We start from the raw sequence: 23,837 nt of genomic DNA on the forward strand, positions 1-23,837 counted from the left end.
ACAGTCCCACATGGCTGTTTTGAAGTATAAGGAAGCGTGTGAATGCGGTGTGTGTGTGTGTGTGTGTGTTGGGGGGGGGGGGAATGTTCACCTTTTCTTCCCTTGCCATTTCTCCAATGTAAATTCTCCAAGGTCCTTGAAGCTGGGAATTAAATTGGCGGTGGGGAGGGGGAGAGAGAGGTGTCGATGCCATACGCATCTTCCGTTTCCTTCCATAGCAGGTGATGTAGCAGAATGGAAGAGGCAAGGGACGAAAGAACACCCCTGTCTCTAGGCATGTGCCACTTCCCCACTTTTCAAGCTGGAATGTGAAGGCTGCTAATTACGTTGGTTTTTGTTTTGTTTTAAAAAGTGGGAAATCAAGCTTGTCTATCTCACAGGGGTTTCACAAGGGTGACAAGCGGAAGAGGAGGACCATGTTCAGAAAGGACAAGGTAGAGAGAATCATATTCCAAAAAGGATGTGGACAGAATGGAACGGGTACAGAGGAGGGTGACCAAGAAGATCAGAGACCTGGAGACCAAGACCTATAAAGGAAAAGCTGAGGGACTTGGGAATGTTCAAGAGAAGAGGGAGGGACATAATAGCTCTGTCTGAGTATCTGAAAGGCTGTCACTTGGAGGACGATGGGAAACTGTTAAGAACATAAGAGAAACCATGTTGGGTAAGGCCAGTGGCCCATCCAGTCCAACACTCTGTGTCACATAGTGGCCAAAAAACCCAAGTGCCATCAGGAGGTCCACCAGTGGGACTAGAAGCCCTCCCACTGTGCCCCCACCAAGCACCAAGAATACAGAGCATCACTGCCCCAGACAGAGAGTTCCAACAATAGGCTGTTGGCAGTAGAGGTATAAATTGTGGGCAGAAGAGTACTGATTGGATATTTGGGGAGGGGGGGGGGGGTTTGGGGGGGAGGGATTAAGTTAAGAGTAATTTAGAAGTGAAATTGCCTAACTAGGATGGAGATGAGCTCCACCTCACTGGCAGACTTCAAGCACCGGCTGGATGAACACTTTGTTAGGGACGCTTTAAACTAATCCTCCACTGAGCAAGGGGTGGGTCTAGAGGGCCCGTACAGCCCCTTCCAACTTCTGTGATTCCATATATGCTGCCCTGATCGTCACTGAAGAAGAATGGGATTAAAAACAGGGCAGAGTTTTCAAGATTCAAGGATAGCTTCACATTTGTAAGGGCCAGAAGCCTGGCTACTTTTATTATTTCAAGGGAAGGCTAAGATTCTCAGGATGCCCGAAGTTTTAGCTTGGCACGGAAAAGGAGCTCGACTCACCTCTGAGAGGTATGTGCAGAGATCCTTGAAGGGCTGCAGAAGGCTGGCATCGCGAATCTTTTTGATAACAAGGACACTCTTGGGAGGTTTGTTCCATGTCAACCGCTGGCTTGCTGGGTCTTGTATGTGCCTGTAAATACCAAACAGAAAAGAATGACCTGAGACATTGAGAGAGAAAAGGTGCAGGTGGGAGATGTGTGCAGGCCTCAGATTCACCAGGAGCTCACAGGAGACAGCTGAGGGTTCTCCCTCCTCCTCCCCACCTACCTACCTTGTCCATTGAATAGTAGGTGCAGCTGCATCACAATCCCTGGATTAGGAGAGCGGGCAGCCAGCCAGCCAGCCACCAGGGCCTTTGCCATGCCTCCAGCAGCCCTCATTAACCCCTGGAGAAGCCTGCACCACCCTTTCTCTACTTATGTGATTTTGGGCAGTGAGTGGTTTGCTGGCCTTTTGACTGGGGGGCGGGTGGCCTAGGAGAGCTCCAGGCGAATGAGGCCTGCTTGGGCTGGCTAGATCTCTAGCCAGCCCAAGAAGGCCTTGCTCATCCAGGGCTCTCCTTTCTTGCATCAGGTTGCTTTTGGCTGGGGGGGATATACTAATGAGCTCCGCCACCTATTTTTCTACAAAACGACCCCTGGATGCGTGTATGTTGCTTTGGTTCTCCTTGTCTTTGTTTCTGCACAGACACATCGGGGAGGGAGGATCAGTGCAAGTGTTCAGCAGAATGAATAAAGATTCTCCTAAACTGCATCAATTCAGAGATTTGAGAAAGGTCTGCAGTTTTGTTTCCCTCTATCAAGAACTCCGTAGGCGACCTTAGACAAGGGACCCTGGGACAACTTCTGTTTCCCCATACCCAATATGATTTTAATTATACCAGATTGCTGTAATTGTGTATTGTGAGGCGCTTTGAAAAGTAAAAGCGCTGCATAAATTCTAAGTATTGCTACAAGGGGTGGAATTCTAGCAGGGGCTCCTTTGTAGTACAGGCCCTACTGTAAGCTCCAGGAGGATTGGCTACATCAGGGGTGTGTGGCCTAATATGCAAAAGGGCTCCTGCTAGAATTCCATCCCTGATTGCTGCCATCATCTCATGTGGCTCCTTCCTTATCTTTTTAAAAAGTACCCCGCCCTGCACATGGAGAACTCACTTGCTGGGGACAAACGGTCAATCGATCCTCTTTTTCTATGGCATGTTGGTTTTCTATACGCAAGGAGTTTGCTCCACGAAGAAGAAATTCAAACAAGTGACTGCCCACCTGAAGAAATATCTTCCAGTAAAATTTCCATTCCCCGACACTGCTCAAAAACCAGAAGCATAGCCCCGGAAAGCAGAACACAGAAACTTTCAAATATGATGCAATAAAGTCTTGTTATTTTTTTTTTCCTTGTTGCAGTGTGGGAAGTTCCCGGGCCTTGTTGCATATTTCCTCTTCTGGTAACATTGGTGCTTTCTGAACAGTTGGGTCACCAAGCTAAATGTATTAGATTTCTTACATAAAGGCTGGGATGGAAGCTGGCTTGCTTAGAACCGTTTTGACCACTTGCATCCTCAACCGCACTCACCCACATCCAGGAGCGACACCAGCGTACCACACAGGATTCTAAGCTGCGCTCTCAAAGTCAACAACACGCGGCTGAGGGCTAGGCTGTGCCTCAGATACTCTTTCGACCATGTGTTGCAAGGGTGGAAAAATCAGTCACAGCAGGAAATCCTTTACCTGGGGAAACCTGACATTTCTGGATCTCGTCATGGTAATTTCTGAGCAACTCCAAGGACCAAAGTAGATGGGGTGCTGGCAGACATTACTGGTGGGGGGGGGGGAGAGATATTTGCAGTGCAGAACACATCAGCAGGGATGAAGGAGCAGAACTTTCTCCCTCCTGTGTCCCCTCTCCAAAGCAATTGCCAAAAGGAGAAAAAGGCCCTTAAAATGGGAGGAGGGGGGGCAGATCCCCCCTCCCATATCCCTTTACTTTTATATTTTCTCACAGGGATGCAAGGTGAATCCACATAGTGAGTCAGTCTCAATCAAGAACGTGGGACAGTCAACAGCCAATGCATTAGTATTTTCAAAGACTGGAACCACCAAAAAGAACTGGAGCATCGTATAAGTATGACTCATTAAGCAGTACAGAATTCACATAACAGGATCCTAAAAAGCCCTGGAATAAGCTATACATACATAGCAGTATAGACCACAGACCCCCTTCAAGCCCCCCCCTCCAGGCAGCTCCATGTGAGTTCTGCTATTGTCATACCTACTTCTATCTGTCTAGTGTTTTATTCCAGTCTCCCATCAAGGAGTTCAGGGAGCTATACGTGCCTCTTTACTGTTTTACCCTCACAACTTCCTTGTGAGCTAAGTTAGGCTAAGGATGTGTGACTGGCTCAATGCTGCCCAGCGTGCTTCATGGCAGTGCAGGGATCTGAACCTGGGTCTCCTAGACCTTTGCCCCTATGCCACATTTGCATCTCTCACTGGCTCAGCTAGAACCAACAGGACTGATTTTGGGATGCATGAGGGCACAGGAATGAAAAGCGTTGAGTGTGAATCTTCACCTGGCCATGGAGTTCACCGGGGGATAACAGGCCTGTCGTTTGCCTCCATCCAGCCCTGCTGTACAAGGCTGTTGTGAAAATCAAATGGAGCAGGATAATAAGGCAAAGGAGACAAGCCCTAGTTCCTTTGCAAAAAGGCAGGATAAAACAAAGACTGAAGTAGTTAAAAACATAAGAGAAGCCATGTTGGATCAGGCCAATGGCCCATCCAGTCCAACACTCTGTGTCACACAGTGGCCAAAAAACCCAGATCCATCAGTGGGGCCAGGACACTAGAAGCCCTCCCATTGTTGCCCCTCCCAAGAACCAAGAATACAGAGCATCACTTGCCCCAGACATAAGAACATAAGAGAAGCCATGTTGGATCAGGCCAATGGCCCATCCAGTCCAACACTCCGTGTCACATAAGAACATAAGAGAAGCCATGTTGGATCAGACCAGTGGCCCATCCAGTCCAACACTCTGTGTCACACAGTGGCCAAAAAAACCCAGGCATCATCAGGAGGTCCACCAGTGGGGCCAGGACACTAGAAGCCATCGCATTGTGCCCCCCAAGCACCAAGAATACAGAGCATCACTGCCCCAGAAAGAGAGTTAATAGCCTCTGATGGACTTCTGCTTCATACAGTTCTGCAGATACATGCAAAAGAATTTAGCCATTCACCACAACAGCATAAGGGTGTGTTGCCAGTGCACTCCTACAGTCCCACTATACCAGACTGGGTGGTTAAAGCAATATGCCTGGCCAAATACAGGGGTGGCAGAGGAGGATCACATGCCCTGGCTTGCTAGACGGGAATACTCACACTCTTCCACAAATAGAACTTAAAAGCTTAGGAATTCAGGAAGCCTAAGAATCTTCAAATCAACTGCATCCTCAACCCATTTCCATCTCTGCATTTAAATGTTAATAACACACATTTGTGTAGCGCTTTGGAATGCTCAGTGATACAATGGGTGGTAGGAAAGAATGGTATGGTGACCCTGCGGGGTTTTCAAGGCAAGAGAGGTTCAGAGGTGGTTTGCCATTGCCTGCCTCTGCATAGCGACCCTCGTATTCCTTGGCGGTTTCCAGGGCCGGCTCTGCCATTAGGTAAACTAGGTGACTACGTAGGGTGCCAGCCTTCTGGGGGCATCAAATTGGGTGTCCACCATGATTCAGTGATGTTATCCAGTTTGGGGGAGGGACAACTAGAAGTTAACCTTGCCTAGGTGCAAGACAGTCTAGGGCCGGCCCTGGCGGTCTCCCATCCAAATACTAACTAGGGCTGAACTCGCTCAAGCTTCCAAGATCTGACAAGATCAGGCTAGCCCAGGTCACCTGGGTCAGGGGCTCAGCTACATACATAGCTGCATACTTATATACCCCTTTATTGAAAACCTTTAAGACAGATCAGGACCATTATCCCCATATTACAGATTTTGGCTTATGTTGCATTGACCATCCCATGCAGCTGGGTTGTAGAAGTCTAGAGGCTTAGCCACCAGACCCTTTGTAACAGAAGGGCCTGCAAAGTCTTGGACTTTTGCAGATGGTTCCTTGGGAGGACTGAAGATATTGCGGCTGTAAGTAAGCAGCTGCCCAGATAGCTTTTGGGGCCTCTGCTCTTAAACCCCGTGAAGCACACTCAGTTCACAAGAACGTTTAAGGACAAAATTTCTTTCCAAGTTTCTCTGGCCATTCTTTTTCTTCCCTTTTTTTTTTTTCCTTCTCCAGATTACACAACTTTTGATTATGTTTTGCTGAACAGAATTAGCTAACACCATGGAGCCCGCCCAAAGGAACTGGGAAAGGGTACAACTTAAACTTCACACCATCCAACAACTGGAGTTCTGGAAGATCCCACTTGTCATCATCGGTCCCGGGAAAGTAGGAGGAAAAATTCTAGAATTGCTGGAGAGGGAAGGAAATGTTCTTGCCTGCCATAGATAAGTGACCTGAACATCAGAAATTTTGCAAGACACCCTACTCACAAGTGTTCTAGTCTGCCTGGAAACACCAGCCTTTGCTCCACAAGTGTGTTCCACTCATTAAGAGTTAATATATGGTGACTCTTTAAAATCAGCGGTTAAGAAAATGCATCATGCACCTGCTGAGCGGGGCTCTTGGATCTCGTCTTTCTTTTTTCCAAGGTCCTGACCCTGGGAAGAGATATTACAGAAATTCAGTTCTGCTAAAGAGGTTGAGTCTAGAGGTGTGACCTGATCTCTTGATGCCTTCCAATTTGAATCTTACAAGGCATATCACTTTTATCATACAACAGCCATGTAAGGTAGGTCAGTATTACCACATGCCTTCCACAGGATGGACATTTTGCCATTAGGGTGTTGAGAGCTCCCCTGGGAAAGCGCAGGATACAAAATTTTTTTACATGCACATGAAACAAAACTTCATGTCTCGTGCTGAAACTACAGCACAGCACAGAGACGGATGGCTCAATTTTGCTCTTTAACACTAGTCTACAAATGAATCCTTCCTTTCTTCCCATTCTCTTCTCTATATAACAGGGGTGGCCAAACTCACTTAAAGTGAGAGCCACATAGACTAAATGTCAGATGTTTGAGAGCCGCAAGACATGAGCATCAGATGTTTTAGAATCGCAAGCCAGGAAGTAAGGAGAGGTGGAAAGAAAGCAACTTTAAATGCATTCTCCAAGCTGCTGGCTGGCTTGGCTTGGAGAAGTGATTTAAAGAGAGAAATGCCTTTTCCAAGTCCACTGACGGGGTAGTGGGACCTTTGAAAGCCACACAATATGCGTGAAAGAGCCAGATGTGGTTCCTGAGCCGCAATGAGGCCATCCCACTATATAATTTTTATCCTGCTGGCTACAGATTGCTGAACAGCTCTGTCCTTACAGCAGGCAACACAACAGGTGATTATACACTGATAAGGCATCAGCTTTTGCCTAAAATGCCAACACTTAAAAAAAACAAACCTAACACTAGTTCCAAAATTCAGATGTGAAAGAAAGTAAGTAAAGACATTCCTTTGGAGATTAATTTTTTAAGCAGACCAGGGGGAAGGGAATGAAACCAGCCAAGGGAATAGGAGATTCTGACTTCAGAGTCTAACATATCCAGCACGGCAGCCGCAGCGTTGCCGTGAAACAGGTTTAAAAAGAGAAATATCCATTTCCTCACACCTGCAACCAGGAAAGAAGATCGAGGCTTCGAACATCAGCAGCCCCAAGCTTGTCAGATTTAAGCACTAGAGAACATGCAACAACAGCTACGTGTAAGAAACTCAAAAATACATTGTAGGCTTTCTTTTAAAAGTTTCCTTTCTTCTTTCACATTACTTACCACTTCCAGGTTGTGCTACTGAACGAGCGATCGCTCCTGATATGCTGGAAAATCTTCATGGCTCTCTCCTTTCCAAGCCAGACAAACAAACAGTAAATGGCAGGAAAAGGCCTTGGGAGGGGGGAAAAAAATCACGTTTCAAGCCAACTGCTACCTTCGACAAAACATTGTGGCCCCAAATTAAACAGTCACTGTTTCAAACAGCCTTGACTAAGAAGGGGGGGAGGAAAGCTCGTGCCATTGCTCTGGAAAAATCCACGTTTAAAAAAAAAAAGGAAAAGAGGTCAAAAGTTTCTAACGAAACGATCCAAAAACTCCTAGGAAAAAGCGTTTGCGCAGCATATTCGCTAAATATTCCTTTTGTTCCCTTGGATCAGTTTTGCATAACAGCAGCTGACCAAAGCTTTCAAATCAACGCCAGGCTTCTCGGTTTTACTGTCGCCGTTCCAAGATTAACCGTGGACTTCCTTAATTTTCCCCCCTCCCCCTTATTAATTAAAAAAATGCTCTTAAAGCTAGAGGCATTTCACCAGTTTTTAAAGAAGTTGCAGATCTCCAGTGAAGTTTTAAACGCTTAGCCTCTTTCACCTCTCATGACGCCACGGCTTCCCCATGGTCCTGTCGGCTGTTCTGGATGCTGACTTGCTGGTTGGCTGTCTGTCCGGACAATTAACAAGCAGCGAGTGTCTCCTCAAACGCCTTTGGGCCGGACTAATCTCAGCACGCTGTCATTATATCGTACAACCCTGGCTCAACCCAAAGGGGAGGAGCCGGCTGCAGCAGCCGCTCAGCTGGAGGAGGCTGGTGATGAAACTGCATGAGGTAAGTCCAAAGTTGAACGAGCTGCAGTCATCCCTTAACCCCTAGGCTCCCAAGCTGTGGAGCAGTCCCAAAGCCAGTTTGGTGTAGTGGTTAAGTGCACAGACTCTTATTCCGGAGAACCAGGTTTGATTCCCCACTCCTCCACTTGCAGCTGCTGGAATGGCCTTGGGTCAGCCATAGCTCTTGTAGGAGTTGTCCTTGAAAGGGCAGCTGCTGTAAAGCTCTCTTAGCCCCACCTACTTCACAGGGTGTCTGTCGTGTAAGGGTGGGGGAAGGTAAAGGAGATTGTGACTGCTCTGAGACTGAGATTCAGAGTATAGAGCGGGATATAAATCCAATACCTTCATGGTGGTTCGAACCTCCATGTTCGAAGGCACAAAACCATCCAACAACTGGAGCTCTGGAAGGTCCCACTTGTCATCCTCAGAAAGTGGGAGGAAAAATTCGAGGATTGCTAGAGAGGAAATGTTCTCGCCTGCTCTGGATAAGCGACCTGAACATCAGAAACTTTGCAGGATGCCCGTCTCAGGGTTTAGTTTTTGAAAATGGTGTTCTGGTCTGCCTGAACTAGAGGGGGGATTGAAGTGGGAACCAGGAAGGTGCTCAGCTTGTAGGCTTTCTCAGCTTGTAGAGAGTCAGTTTGGTGTAGTGGTTAAGTGTGTGGACTCTTATCTGGGAGAAGCGGGTTTGATTCCCCACTCCTCTACTTACAGCTGCTGGAATGGCCTTGGGTTAGCCATAGCTATTGCAGGAGTTGTCCTTGAAAGGGCAGCTGCTGTGGGAGCCCTCCCAGCCCCACCCACCTCACAGGGTGTCTGTTGTGAGGGGAGAAAATATAGGAAATTGTAAGCTGCTCTGAGTCTCTGATTCAGAGAGAAGGGCAGGGTATAAATCTGCAGTCTTCTTCTTCTGAGGCATCTGTTTGGCTGTTGAGGGAAACAGGGATGCGGAAGAGATGGATGTTTGGTCCCATCCAGAAGTGCTTGTATTTTGTAGGGTAGGAAGGATGAGTGTTTGCAAGAAGTCAGATCACGGTAAGCAGGTCTTAAAGGAAGAGGGAGGCAGTTCATTTCCTGTCATTTGCTTGTAGCAAGTGGACAAGGCCTGGTAACCTGCACAGAGCTCAGCTGTTCAGACACGGCAACTCGATTCATCCAGCTACTTGCAATCAGCATCAGGAAGAGAGAGCTTCCCTCTTAATTTCTCTCAATCAAAACTGCCAGGATTGGAGGCGTGCACAGAGGTGGTGGTGGTGATGAAACAGAGGAGGAAAAGTGTGCGTGCATGCCCCTGCTTTTTTTAAAAAAAATCAATATCCCTTCACTGTAATCTACAGATCTTCGCACACAGAGGCAAGCAAGTTTCTGCACGCTGTGATGTCTGTGTGGTCAGCCACCAAACATAGGGCTGGCACATGCCTAGGGGAACGCACATGGGGGGAGAAGCAGAAAGTAAACTAAGTTTGGAAAAGGAGGTGGTCTGAGTTGCACTGTCTTAGCCACGTCTTAAAGATCTGGCAGAAAAAAAAGGCCTGGAAAGGGTGTGTAACCCAGTTGCTTCCCTACCTCCCACACTTTTTGGTGTTTGAAAAAGTTGAACCACACCCAAGAAGAGAAGGGGGTGGTAGTGGCAGAATCCACTTCCAGAGAAAGTTTGAAAACAAGCGCACTTTGTGCAATAAGTGCTTCATTAATCAAACATTAACAAAACTTCCCAGCATGCTACAACTCAGGTGCCGCTGATCAAATTCCTTAACCCATCCATACGATCAGCCTCTTTTCCTTTGCTCCAAACCAAAATTTAAAAGTTGGTGGATCTGGGTCCAAATCAGACCTCAAACATCAGCCAGTGGCCCTGCCCCCCCAGCCCGTGTGAAAGTGGTGCTTCCCCCAAACCGTCTCATGGGTCTGGGTCACTTAAACCAGGAACTGGGTGCGATTTCAGAAATAGACCAAATGCCACTGAAGAATCTCCCCAAAACCACCTCAAGGTTCTGGGTCACAAACCAGGAACTGGGTGCGATTTCTGAAACAGACCAAATGCCACTGAAGGATCTCCCCAAAACCACCTCAAGGTTCTGGGTCACAAACCAGGAACTGGGTGAGATTTCTGAAACAGACCAAATGCCACTGAAGGATCTCCCCAAAACCACCTCAAGGCTCTGGGTCACAAACCAGGAACTGGGTGCGATTTCTGAAACAGACCAAATGCCACTGAAGGATCTCCCCAAAACCACCTCAAGGTTCTGGGTCACAAACCAGGAATTGGGTGCGATTTCTGAAACAGACCAAGTGCCACTGAAGGGTCTTCCTTGATCGTGCCTGAGGTGTCACCAGGCTTTGGTAGATTATTAGGGTATCACTGCCCTAAACTGGATGAGACATACGTTGAGTACAGAGAACCTCTCTGCAGTGTTTCATGGCTTGGGGACTGACCTTAACAGTGAAGACGGGCATACCTAAAAAAAGAGGGGGGGGGGCAGATTTATAATACTGCAGATGCACTTTGAGTTCTCTTTTTAACATACACACCACTGAAGTGAGTGCTGTTCTATTAAAAGCAACTCTACTGCAGCCACACATCCACCCTTCACTATTCTGAAGCAAGAGGTTTTACTTCCCAGCTGAAGGACAAGCTAGAGGTGGCAACAGTAGCCTTGCTTGCTCACCCCCACCTCACTGACACTGCTTCTTCTTCTCCCTGCTGCCAGGAAAAGAAGCATAAGAGAAGCCATGTTGGATCAGGCCAATGGCCCATCCAGTCCAACACTCTTTGTCACACAGTGGCCCAAAAAAATTTATATATATACACACACACACACACACTGTGGCTAATAGCCACTGATGGACCTCTGCTCCATATTTTTATCTAAACCCCTCTTGAAGCTGGCTATGCTTGTGGCCGCCACCACCTCCTGTGGCAGTGAATTCCACATGTTAATCACCCTTTGGGCGAAGAAGTACCGTATTTTTCGGTCCATAAGGCGCTCTGGACCATAGGACGCACCTTCCTCCTGGGGGGTGATCCGCTGCCTCCGCCTCCGATCCCGGCGCTTCCCCCATGCCTGCCTGCCTGGCTCCAGCTCTGCTTCCAGCAAGCGCTGGGATCGCTCCACGCTGCCCCCACCGCAAACCCAGCGCTTCGCGAGTGATGGCTGCGGAGGGGGCAGCGTGCTTCCTCCGTGCCTGTCTGCCTGGCTCCAGCTCTGACGCTTACAGCAAGCGCCAGGATTGCTCCCTCCGCCCTCCGATCCCGGCGCTTTCTTTAAGCATCAGAGCTGGAGCCAGGCAGACAGGCACGGAGGAAGCACGTTGCCCCCTCCGCAGCCATCACTCGCGAAGTGCTGGGTTTGCAGTGGGGGCAGTGTGGAGCGATCCCAGCACTTGCTGGAAGCAGAGCTGGAGCCAGGCAGGCAGGCGCGGGGGAAGCGCCGGGATCGGAGGCGGAGGCAGCGGATTGCCCCCCCCCCCGGAGGAAGGTACGTCCTATCGTCCCTTCGCTCCATAAGACGCACACACTTTCCCCCACACTTTTTTGGGGGGGGAAAGTGAGTCTTATGGTCCAAAAATACGGTACTTCCTTTTATCCGTTTTAACCTGTCTGCTCAGCATCCCACGGCTAAGTGCCTGACCGAAAGTGGCAGCTCAGGCAACTGAATACAAGCACTTGATTCAGTAACAGAAGGAGGAGATTGGTAGCAACCAGTTGGCTGACCCTGGGAAGCGCGGCTGCAGCATATGAACATTTGATTCACTTATGTGCTTCCAGACATATGTACAACTTGAGAGTTCTGCACTTTTCACAGCGCTGTTTTTGAGGTACTTGTCTTAGAAAACTGGTCTTCTGTGCCACTCATGAAGTTCCTGAAGAATCTACACCCATTTGCCGCCAATCATCAAGTGGAGCAAGGGAAAAAATCAAGTTGAATCTACACTCATTTGCAGCCAATCATCAAGTGCAGCAAGGGACGGGAGCTGAAAAAAACCTTCTGCTGAGATTCTGCAGCTTCTGGTGCACTGTTTCTCCAGACTCACCCCTTAACCTCTTGCAAGGCTCATATTCTCTAGCTGTTCCCCGGAGCAACTTGATCCCAGGAGAAACCTCAACTCTGAGCCTCCCTCAAGCTATCAGGCCAGCTCTCAAGCCACAATAACACAATAATCAATGTCAAGCATACAACTGAGAAACTATTTCAATTTTTAGGTGCCATCAAGCATTTAAGGAGCACCAAGGCCATCTCTCAGTCCTTCTGGAAGTTAAATTTGCTTTCTTATCAACTACACTGAACACATGAAACTGCCTTAAATTGGACCATCAAGGCCAGTCTTGGCTACTCAGACTGGAAGCAGCTCTCTGGGGTTTCAGGCAGAGGTTTTTCACATCAGCTACTACCTAATCCATTAAATGGGACCTGCCAGGGATTGAACATGGGACCTTCTGCGTGCCAAACAGATGCTCTACCATTAAGCCATGGCTACAATTCAGGAATGTTGCCATTTCATTCAAATCTCAGGTTGCTTGTGAAACGACTGGATGTTTTTCAGATTAGTTTTCTGGTGCATAGAGCATGCTCTTAATGTGTATTTGTTTAATACAGCAATCGCAGCAGCTACAACAGTCGTCAATCTGCAAGCCACTGATCTGGTTAGATCCCAAGAACTCTGCCATTTGATGTGACAATGCTCATCTTGAGAGCTGGGTTTGATTCCCCACTCCTCCACATGAAACCTGCTAAGTGAGTTTGGGCAAGTTACAGTTCTCTCGGAACTCTCACAGCTCCACCTAGCTCACCAAGTGCCTGTAGTGGGGAGAGGAGGGGAAGGCAATTGTAAGCTGCTTTGAGACTCCTTATGATAGAGAAAAGTGGGGTAGACAAAACAAGTCTTCTGCTTCAAAAAAAAGCTTTGTAAAAGAAGAGAGCACACCACTGGTAGAAGTTCATCAAAAGTGAACTTTTGGTATAAAAGCTCACAACAAAACAAGCTGACATACTGTATGCCTTAAGAAAGCCAGTTTGGTGTAGTGGTTAAGTGTGCGGACTCTTATCTGGGAGAATCGAGTTTGATTCCCCACTCCTCCACTTGCACCTGCTAGCATGGCCTTGGGTCAGCCATAGCCCTAGCAGAGGTTGTCCTCAAAAGGGCAGCTGCTGTGAGAGCCCTCTCCAGCCCCACCCACCTCACAGGGTGTCTGTTGTGGGGGAGGAAGGTAAAGGAGATTGTGAGCCGCTCTGAGACTCTTTGGAGTGGAGGGCAGGATATAAATCCAATATCTTCTTCTTCTTAAGGCAGGTACCAGTCCGTGGCCTGTTAGCAACCAGGCCATGAGTTGTATAATTATTTCATTATATATTACAATGTAGTAGTAGTAGTAATAATAATAAAAATAACAATAATAATAATAAATCCTGCCCTCTACTCTGAATCTCAGAGTCAGAGCAGCTCACAATCTCCTTTACCTTCCTCACTCACAACAGACACCCTGTGAGGTGGCTGGGGCTGAGAGCTCTCCCCAGAAGCTGCCCTTTCAAGGACAACTCTGCGAAAACTATGGCTGACTCAAGGCCATTCCAGCAGCTGCAAGTGGAGGAGTGAGGAATCAAACCCGGTTCTCCCAGTTAAGCATCTGCACACTTAACCACTACACCAAACTAATAGAAATAAAGTGCACAATTGTATAATTCCAAAATCATTTCCCCACCCCGGTCAGTGGAAAAATTGTTTTCCACAAAACCAGTCCCTGGTGCCAAAAAGGTTGGGGACCACTGCCTTAAGGCCTCCATAAACCAAGACCAATGAAAAGCAAGGCTTAGTATCCAAAACCAACAACTTAACCATACAATTTTGACCAATTATTTTTGGTATAAAACTCGTTTAAGACCAACACACAGTCGAGCTGAATGACAGCCAGGATTCAAAATGCTAGAAACCTGGGAGCATAAAAAGGAACAAGAACCACCACCGTTACTGCACCCCCAGCCTACCCTCCTCAGCCTCTGCGGAGCATCAAACTGAAAGCATCAGTTCCTTGTTTCATCCAGCAGGACTAGGCAAAGCCACCTGCTGCCAGAGCAAATGGGGAAATGAGGCTGGCTGATTCTAGCTATGGCAGCAGAGGGGATCTCTTGGTATTGGCAGCAGAGACGGCTTCTTTGTCACAGTCTTAGAACGTGGTCAAGGCAATGATAAGCTACTTCTACACTGGCTGACTGATCTGAGGGTAAGAGAAAAGGCACCCTTCACCTCCACAGGGCTGAACAACAAGAGGACTTCCATCCAAAGGTACAAGGCAGCATAGGTTCAAGACCCAGTAGCACCTTAGAGACTAACAAGATCTTTGGGATATAAGTTTTTGAGAGTCAAGCCTCCCTTCATCAGAAAATCTTGTTTTCTTTAAGGTGCTATTGGACTGGAATCTTGCTTCTCTACTGCAAGACCCAACACTGCTACCCAAATGATATACACAGCATCACACAAGCATCGAACATAAAATGCCCCAGTATACCTCCATTCTGTAACACTTTGGTATCAGACAGCTTGGCTTGAAGGCCACAAACCGGAGCGTACCTGTCTTGGACCGCAAGAGAAGGCCACAACTGGATTAACATGTCGATAACACTTTCCAAACCAACTCAGCTTCCTCTGATCAAAAGAAGTATAAATAGCCAGCAAGCACCTGGTCATATGGCCACACCCTATTACTTTCTAAGAGATGATTGCCTTCTATTGGATAAGAACCCCATGATACTCAAAGGTAGCTGGGCATGACCATCCAATTATGGCAATGCGCTGCGCTAGAACTCCAGAACCACATTATCAGCAGAGCTTTCTTTCATCACCAAAGGCCACACCTTGCTACCTTTTTAAGAGTTTAGCTGCACTCCATTGGTTCAGAACCCCACAGTCCCCAAAAGCTTGCGACTAGATTGTCCATTTAAGGCAAGTTGCTTCTCTGCAATGAAACGGAGGGGTACACCCTTTAAGCTCGCCCACGGTTTAGAAAGCAATAAGGAAACTGCAAACCAAACAATATACTGTACGTTCTGAGCAATAAGGAGATTTTAACACAGGAAAACCGAAGCCATTAAAACGCGATTCAAACAAACATCAATCTGCCCCATTTCAGAGCACTGCCATAGATGGACACTCTCAAGATACAAGACTTTCGGTACTGCAGGGTTCTGAACCAATGGGAAGGCAGCCATCTCTTATAAGGAAGCATGTTGTATCCTTGTGAACAGACTATGGCTATATTTATACACCGGCAATCAACGGAAGTTCTGCTGATCCTTGTGAAGTACTCTGGAGAATCAACCCAAATGCGGCCTTCACTTGCAGTTCAAGGAAGGAACCATCTGTCCTTAAATCCAGACTGTGCACTCCCAACTGTTTTAGGAAATGGGTGTCTCTGGGCATTTGAAAATGGCCTTTTGTTTTATACATCATCCATCGCCACCAAACTTCACAGGAAGTGAAGCTGCAGGGATACAATCACTAAATGTGAGTGAAAAATCATGCTGTCTCTAGATGGATGGTTGGATGGACGGATTCTTTCTACAGACAAAGCAGGAGTCAAGTAGCATCTTTTAAGACCAACAAAGTTTGATTCAGAATGTAAGCTTTCGAGTGCTAGAAGCACACTTCATCCGACAATAGAAGAAGAAGATATTGGATTTATATCCCGCCCTCCACTCCGAAGAGTCTCAGAGCGGCTCACAATCTCCTTTACCTTGCCCCCCACAACAGACACCCTGTGAGGTAGATGAAGATATTGGATTTATATCCCGCCCTCCACTCCGAAGAGTCTCAGAGCGGCTCACAATCTCCTTTACCTTCCTCCCCCACAACAGACACCCTGTGAGGTAGATGAAGATATTGGATTTATATCCTGCCCTCCACTCCGAAGAGTCTCAGAGCGGCTCACAATCTCCTTTACCTTGCCCCCCACAACAGACACCCTGTGAGGTAGATGAAGATATTGGATTTATATCCCGCCCTCCACTCCGAAGAGTCTCAGAGCGGCTCACAATCTCCTTTACCTTGCCCCCCACAACAGACACCCTGTGAGGTAGATGAAGATATTGGATTTATATCCCGCCCTCCACTTCGAAGAGTCTTAGAGCGGCTTACAATCTCCTTTACCTTCCTCCCCCACATCAGACACCCTGTGAGGTGGGTGGGGCTGGAGAGGGCTCTCACAGCAGCTGCCCTTTCAAGGACAACCTCTGCCAGAGCTATGGCTGACCCAAGGCCATGCCAGCAGGTGCAAGTGGAGGAGTGGGGAATCAAACCCGGTTCTCCCAGATGAGAGTCCGCACACTTAACCACTACACCAAACTGGCTACACCAAACTGGCTCAAAATAGGAGGACTGCTTGCCATTCCATCCTATTGTCTGATGAAGTGTGCTTCTAGCACACGAAAACTTACATTCTGAATAAAACTTTGTTGGTGTTAAAGGTGCTACTTGACTCCTTCTTTGTTCTACTGCTTCAGACTAACACTGCTGCCCACCTGGATCTATCTTTCTACAGACATTTTTTCTCTCTGATGGGAACAAGGGCACAACTAGTAAAGAAAAGGAGATGAACTTAAATGACCCACAAGGGCACAGTCATCCAAGACATCCTGGGGTGTATGCTGATATAAACAAAGCAAACACCAAAACGCAATAGTGATCTAGCATAGCTTTCGTTCCTTTCAACATGGATTGTTTCTGAGGGCTTCCCCTGCTATCATCATCATCATCATCATCATCATCATCATCATCATCATCATCATCATCATCATCATCATCATCATCATCATCATCATCATCATCATCATCGTTTATTACAGTCTCAAGACCAGGATACAGTATAAACATAATATGGAGAAGTAAAAACAGACATATACGAAGTAAAAATCTAAGTTTAAGAACCTTTAAAATGCAAATCCTGCAGTCTAAGAATTGATGCACAGAACTCAGCTACTGTATATGTAATCTCTGGATTCTTATCTGATAAGAGCCAGTAAAGTCTTGCTTTGTTTGTATTAATATAACCAGGTGTCCTATCAACTAATGGAGTAATAATTCTAAAACGAGCCTCCCTATAATACAGGCAATTGAAAAACATAGGCGCTACAGATTCAACCTCGCTTAAGGGGCATGAGCATAGCCTTTCAGAGTAACTGCAGATGGAAAGGCAGAACATCTAGCTAAGGCAAATGCCCTTCTAAGATTTCTTTCCACTGAAGTGAGATATGATGCCGGTTAGTGGTGCTTTTGGTATTTAGCAACACCCCAAGTTTTGATGCACTAGAGATGTCAGACTGTCGCTCTATATCCTCAGTTCTATGCTTCCCCTGCTAATTCGTGAGGCAAGGATGCCATATGGATTGTGAGCACCGGGTATCAGAGATTTCTAGAGGAACAGGTAGTGTTACTGAAGAACAAGAAAGCTGTTTGGCTTCCTTGCCACACTACACATTCTCAAGCTACTTGTGATCTTCAGCCTAGGGATGATTTCTAATCCTGCATCCCTGTTGCTGTGTTTCGGAAGTCCCATCTCGGGCAACCCAGACCTGAAGTTATTTTCACAACCATCTTCTGTTTCCTCACACCAAACATTTCCATGCAAAATGTACACAATGTTAACATTACTTGTGGGCAACAATGAATCAGAATCGTACAGTTCATGAAGAAGTTGCTGGTACTGTACGCACAATTCCACAGACATACCATATAAAAGCTATCCAACATACAAACAAAATTACCAATCTGATTATGAGAAGAGGAGAACCAGAATAATTGACAAAAGCAGAAATGAATATAAAAGGAAACAAAACAGGCAATAATTGCTCTTCTCTACTTCCAAGACATTCTGCAAAATGATTACTACACAACGATTGTTGTGACATCATGTTTTACAGCCTTATTATGGTGCTGAATTTTATTATTAATACCATCACTTTCTTGAGTCAAAAACTGCAGTATCTTGTGAAATATGCCCTTCCTGCCGATGATGCATTATATTTCGTTCTATTGTTCTGGTTGTTTTTGTTTTTATTGTATTGTTTTTAAATTTAAATTGTAGGTTTTTATTGTTCAATTTATGTTGTAATCTGCCCTGAGCCTGTTATGGGAAAGGACGGAATATAAGCCTACTAAATGAATGAATGAATAAATAAATAAATAAATAATTTCAGAGGTGAAATGGCACATAGCTGAGGGGTGACATGATAGAGGTTTACAAGATTATGCATGAGATAGAGAAGGTAAAGAAAGGACTTTTCTCTTTCTCACAATACAAGAACTCGTGGACATTCAATGACATTGCTGAGCAGTCAGATTAGAACTGATAAAAGGAAGTACTTCTTCACCCAAAGGGTGATTAACACATGGAATTCACTGCCACAGGAGGTGGCGGCAGCTGCAAGCATAGCCAGCTTCAAGAGGGGACTGGATAAACATCTAGAGCAGGGGTCCATCAGTGGCTATTAGCCACAGCGTATTGTTGGAACTCTCTATCTGGGGCAGTGATGCTCTGTATTCTTGGTGCTTGTGGGGGGGTACAGCGGGAGGGCTTCTAGTGTCCTGGCTCCACTGATGGACCTCCTGATGACACCTGGTTTTTTGGCCACTGTGTGACACAGGGTGTTGGACTGGAAGGACCACTGGCCTGATCCAACGTGGCTTCTCTTATGTTCTTATAGCAGAATGGATTGCAATGGGAACAGAAAGATAAAGGAGATGGCTCCCATAACATTAGTCACGATGTTATTCTAATGGAAAAAGATGTCAGGAAACCTTTCTTTTAAATACAGTAAAATGCTGTTTCAAGAGCAAGGGAAATATTCTATGTTGCCAATCCCTCCTTGAGGACATAATATATATGGGGGCAGGGAACTGCAACCAACTGTGGCTCAGTATGGAACCAAATCTGACTCTTAAAAAACAAACAATTCTTTAAGTCTAGACATATTGGAGTGGCAGATGCTAGAGTAACCAGTACCGGAGAAGTCTGGCAGGCAGAGGTTTTTATGGGATTGAAGGGCTTCTTAGAAATGCTACATAGAAAGGCAAATGATACAGGTGAACAACTCCCAGGAATTGAAGGGCAAACTTTGCACAGATTTATGCAAGGGCAGTAAAACAACCTTGCAGGGTGCTCTTGTGTATATTCATCACTTACTGTGAGATCTCATTGCCGCCACTTCTAGCAAAGGACTCACAACAAGCAGTGTTTAAGCTGCGGAAACTGTATTGCTTATTAACCAACATGTTAATTATCAATAATGTTAAATTGTGTAGTTTCAGGTATGCAAATAGGCTCTCTTCTTCGTTGAACTACTGCCCTAAATTCTGACACAGTTCAGCTTTTTAAAAGGTTGCATGCTTTATATTCACACGCAGGGCTTTTTTTGAGCAGGAACTCACAGGAACACTATACCGGCTGGCTTGGTGTCAGGGGGTGTGGCCTAATATGTAAATGAATTCCTGCTGGGCTTTTTCTACCAAAAAAGCACTGTTTGCATGTCTTAAAAAAAGCAAGAAGAGGAACGCAGAGGAATGCAGAACCTGGCCGGTGAGGTAAAATCCTGGAAGAAAAACTAGCTGTATTGCTATTTTAAAACTCTCTCATTATATCAGCTTCATGGTTTGACAGCACAAATGGTGTCAATAGTGGCCAATGCCTCCTCTCCTTCACACGCAATACCCTGCCATTGGCAACAGGTAGCAAATAAACAAGGCAGAAGCAAACAATAGAAAACAACGTATGTGCAACATAAGAGCCTGGCTTCTTATTCAATAAGCCACAGATAGTTTAAACACCATAACAGTATTCCCCCCCCCTTCTAAAATTCACAGAATTCAGTTCAGCCAAGAGAAAACTGGTAAAGATGCCCAGGTCTATAAATGAATTGGCTGAAGCCTGGGAATGGATTGGATTTAATGGATTGGAGATTTAATTCTCCAGATGAATGGGATCAGGTGCTTTCCTGAAGGTAAAGGCACTCACATGATCGTTTTGGGGTTCTGCAGCATGCAGGCTTTTGGTCCAAACGTGGTTACTGGGCATGGTCCGTGCAAGGAGCGTGTCCTCCTGAAAGAGAAAAAAAAATGCAATAGTTTCAGTTCCTTGTTATCTTAGCAGTTCACTTCTTGGAAGAGCTCAATGAAAAGTATATTGACATGAAAAGGGACTATTAAATTAGCTGCTTGGACCATACAAATGAATCATGTTTCCGTCCCACCCTCCCTGTAGCAAGCTGTATTCCCCATCAGCAGTCCACTGCTTTGCTGCCAAAATCATGCCTTTCTCTCACAGTTCTGACTATGTGATTCCCTTCCTTGACTCAGCTTCTATACACTCCTGGATCCAACAAAACATGCCCTTGCGCTTAAAGCCCAGGTGTGGCCAAGCTTGCTTAACCTAAGAGTCACATAAAATAAATGCCAAATGTTTGAGAGCTGCAAGACGTGAAATCAGATGTTTGAGAGCCACAAGGCATGAACGCCAGATGTTTGAGAGCAGGAAGGAAGGGAATGATTGAGAGAAAAGTGGAAATGTTTGTGAGCAGGAAGGAAAGGAACAATTGAGAGAAAAGTGGAAAGAAAGCAAACAGATGGGGGGAGGGGGGAGGTAGAAAGAAAGCAACTTTAACTTTACATGCATTCTCGAAGCTGCCGGCTGGCTTGGCAAAGTGATTTAAAGAGACAAACGCCTTCTCCAAGCTGGCCAATGGGGCAGTGGGGGCTTCAAGAACCACACAATATGTGTGAAAGAATCACATGTGGCTCCTGAGTCGAAGTTTGGCCACCTCCCTGTTAAAGCCCTTCATGGTTGTGTTCCCTCTGCACATCTTTCACATCCCTGCCTGTGACCTTCACTCCTGCAGCTCCGCTAACCATCCAAAGGTCTCCTGGCCCTTCAAATTACTCCATCGATTCTCCCTCATTGCCCCTTAAGCACACTGGTAGCGCCACCCCTCGCTTCCTTTACACCTCCCCACTCAAACCCTACTTTTAATGTGAAGCATTCTGCCCAATGCTTCCGTTCTCCTTCCTACTGAAATTAAATACATGCTCAGACGAGCCTAGTCTTATCATATCTTGGAGGCTGAGCAGAGTCAGCCTCAGTTGATACTTGGATTGGAGACCACCAAGGAAATCCAAGGATGCTACACAGAGGCAAGTCACGGCAAACCACCTCTGAACACCTCTTGCCTTGAAAACCCTACGGGCCTGCTGTAAGTCGGATGTGACTTGATGGCACTTTACACAGACACTTCTCTTTTTGGTGCTCTGCCAAGTGTCTTTAATGGTTCTTTAAAAGCAAATAACAAGAAGGGTATTATTAATGATCATTGGAATAAACCACAACAGCAATTATCTGCAGGATCAGACTACCGCCTCGTTAGTCTTAAGAGGTACATAACTCCGGCTGCACCACTGAATTGGCAATCTATAGCTTTAGAAGTGATTCAGCCAGAAAAGAAAGAAAAAACAAAACAAGAGCTGTGTCATTCTGACACATGAGGTATTGTTTTAAAGACTGACACACACTTCTCATGAGTATAGTTCTCTACAATAAATATTCTGAGGTCAGCTGAGAAACTAATTATGTCATTAGAGCTTTATAGGAATGAGACAACTCAGGTATATTAACACCACACACACACACACACACCTCGCACCAAACAACAATCACAAGCTGAGTTATGCAATTTGCAAACGGAAGGAAAATTCAGGTTTCACTTATCATAGGATGCTACACAAGCCACCGAAGCTTTATCTTCCTCCCCCTGGAAACATCTGGCAACCAGTTTCCAAGATTATCAGCAGGTACTGCCTGTCTTCACATCTGTCTGTCTGTCATCTCTCATTAGGCTGTCATATCCCATCAGGCTAGAGTACATAGTTCTCCTCACCCCATTTTATGAGGACTAGAAACCTCTTGTTTTAGTATTTTGTATGTGTGTGTGAACTAACGCACTTGCATGTCTGGAAATCACTGTGACCCCTTGAGGGGCTAGGATATTTTTCAGAGAGCTGGCTTGATATGCCTGCCTCTGAGTCCTGGCCCTGGTATTCCTTGGAGGTCTCCCACCCAAGTAGTTGCCAGGGTCAGCCTCACTTAGTTTCTGAGATCTAACAAGATCAGGCCTGCCTGGCCTATCCAGGTCTGGGTACCCAGAAATCTTTTTAAAATGAAAATTTCAACAAAGCTGAGTTTTACATTTTGTTGTTGTTGTTGTTGTTGTTCAGTCGCACAGTCGAGTCCGACTCTTTGTGACCCCATGGACAAAGTCATGCCAGGCCCTCCTGTCTTCCACCATCCTCCGAAGTCTGCTCAAATTCTTGTTTGTTCCATCAGTAACGCTGTCCAGCCATCTCCTCTTTTGCCGTCCCCTTCTTCTTTTGCCTTCTGTCTTTCCCAGCATCAGGATCTTCTCCAGGGAGTGCTCCCTTCTCATTTGGTGGCCAAAGTATTTGCGCTTCAGCTTCAACATCTGACCTTCCAGGGAACAGTCTGGGTTGATTTCCCTTAGGACTGACTGACTGGATCTTCTTGCAGTCCAAGAGACTCTCAAGATTCTTCTCCAGCACCACAGCTCAAAAGCATCTATTCTTCTGCACTCGGCCTTCTTTGTGGTCCAGCTCTCACAGCCATACATCACTACTGGAAATACCATCGCTTTGACTAATCGGACTTTTGTTGGTAGGATGATGTCTCTACTTTTTAGTATACTGCCCAGGTTCGCCTTACCTGTCCTCCCAAGGAGCAAACGTCTTTTCATTTCATGGCTACAGTCACCATCTGCATTGATCTTGGTTCCCAGAAATGTGAAGTCTGTCATGACTTCCACGTCTTCCCCTTCTATTTGCCAAGGTATGATGGGGCCGGATGCAATGATCTTAGTTTTTTTGATGCTGAGTTTCAAGCCTACTTTTGTGCTCTCCTCTTTCACCCTGAACAAGAAGCTCTTTAGTTTTACATTTAGCGGGTGCTTAAAATTAAACTATTGCACAGGAAGCTGTCTCATATCGTTATTTCATCTAGACCAGCACCATCTACTCTGATTAGAAGTAACTGCCAGGAACCGAATCTGGGACTTTTGGCATGCAAGCTGTGCTCTCTGCCAACACGCAACCACAATCCCCTCCCTTATGGACTTGTACAGTTGTTTATACAAAGCCAAACTACTGGTCCACTTAGAGTTGACAACTTCGTCTAGCAGCAGCTCTCAAGATGCTTATGCAGAGTGTTTTCCAACATCTGCTTCCTGGGATCCATTAAGATGCCAGAAAATACACCTGGGACCCTTCTGTGGTCTCATAAATCTGAGCATGCACACTGTCTGCAGTATGATGCTAGAAAGTACATTGTGCGTGCCATTCAGGCCACAAACAGCCCTTCACCAAAGCAGGAGAACAGAAGCAATGCAGAAAATGTACCCCAAGACAGAAGAAGAAGGGAAGAGGAGGAAGGAGAAAGAAGGAGAAGCAAGAAGGAGAACACTGCAGATTTATATCCCGCCCTTCGCTCTGAATCAGAGTCTCAGAGTGCCTTACAATCTCTTTTATCTTCTTCCCCCACAACAGACACCCTATGAGGTAGCTGGGGCTGAGAGAGCTGCCATTTCAAGCACAGCCTCTACAAGAACCATGGCTGACCCAAGGTCATTTCAGCAGCTGCAAGTGAAGGAGTGGGGAATCAAACCCAGTTCTCCCTGAGGAGAAGACTGTAGATTTATACCCCATCCTTCTCTCTGAATCAGAGAGCGGCGTACAGTCTCCTTTATCTTCTTTCCCCACAACAGACACCCTGTGAGATAGGTGCGAGAGAGCTCTCACAGAAGCTGCCTTTTCAAGG

At 46.3% G+C, this 23,837-nt stretch overlaps 1 protein-coding gene across 2 annotated transcripts in view; it reads right to left on the reverse strand.

The window, feature by feature from the left end:
• Nucleotides 1-23,837, reverse strand: part of NADK (NAD kinase) — a 53,127-nt gene that overhangs the window by 16,307 nt on the left and 12,983 nt on the right. Inside the window, exons 2-3 of one of the 2 annotated variants that reach the window (XM_060259103.1) lie at nucleotides 19,980-20,063; nucleotides 1,289-1,418 (exon numbers count right to left, since the gene is read on the reverse strand). In XM_060259103.1, coding sequence (XP_060115086.1) covers nucleotides 1,289-1,418; nucleotides 19,980-20,063 — 214 coding nt within the window. Of the gene's footprint in view, nucleotides 1-1,288; nucleotides 1,419-7,157; nucleotides 7,866-19,979; nucleotides 20,064-23,837 lie in introns of those variants that run through there. The other variant, XM_060259104.1, reaches the window with a different exon arrangement.

Source organism: Heteronotia binoei, chromosome 18, assembly GCF_032191835.1.
Source record: "Heteronotia binoei isolate CCM8104 ecotype False Entrance Well chromosome 18, APGP_CSIRO_Hbin_v1, whole genome shotgun sequence".
Lineage (NCBI taxonomy): Eukaryota > Metazoa > Chordata > Lepidosauria > Squamata > Gekkonidae > Heteronotia > Heteronotia binoei.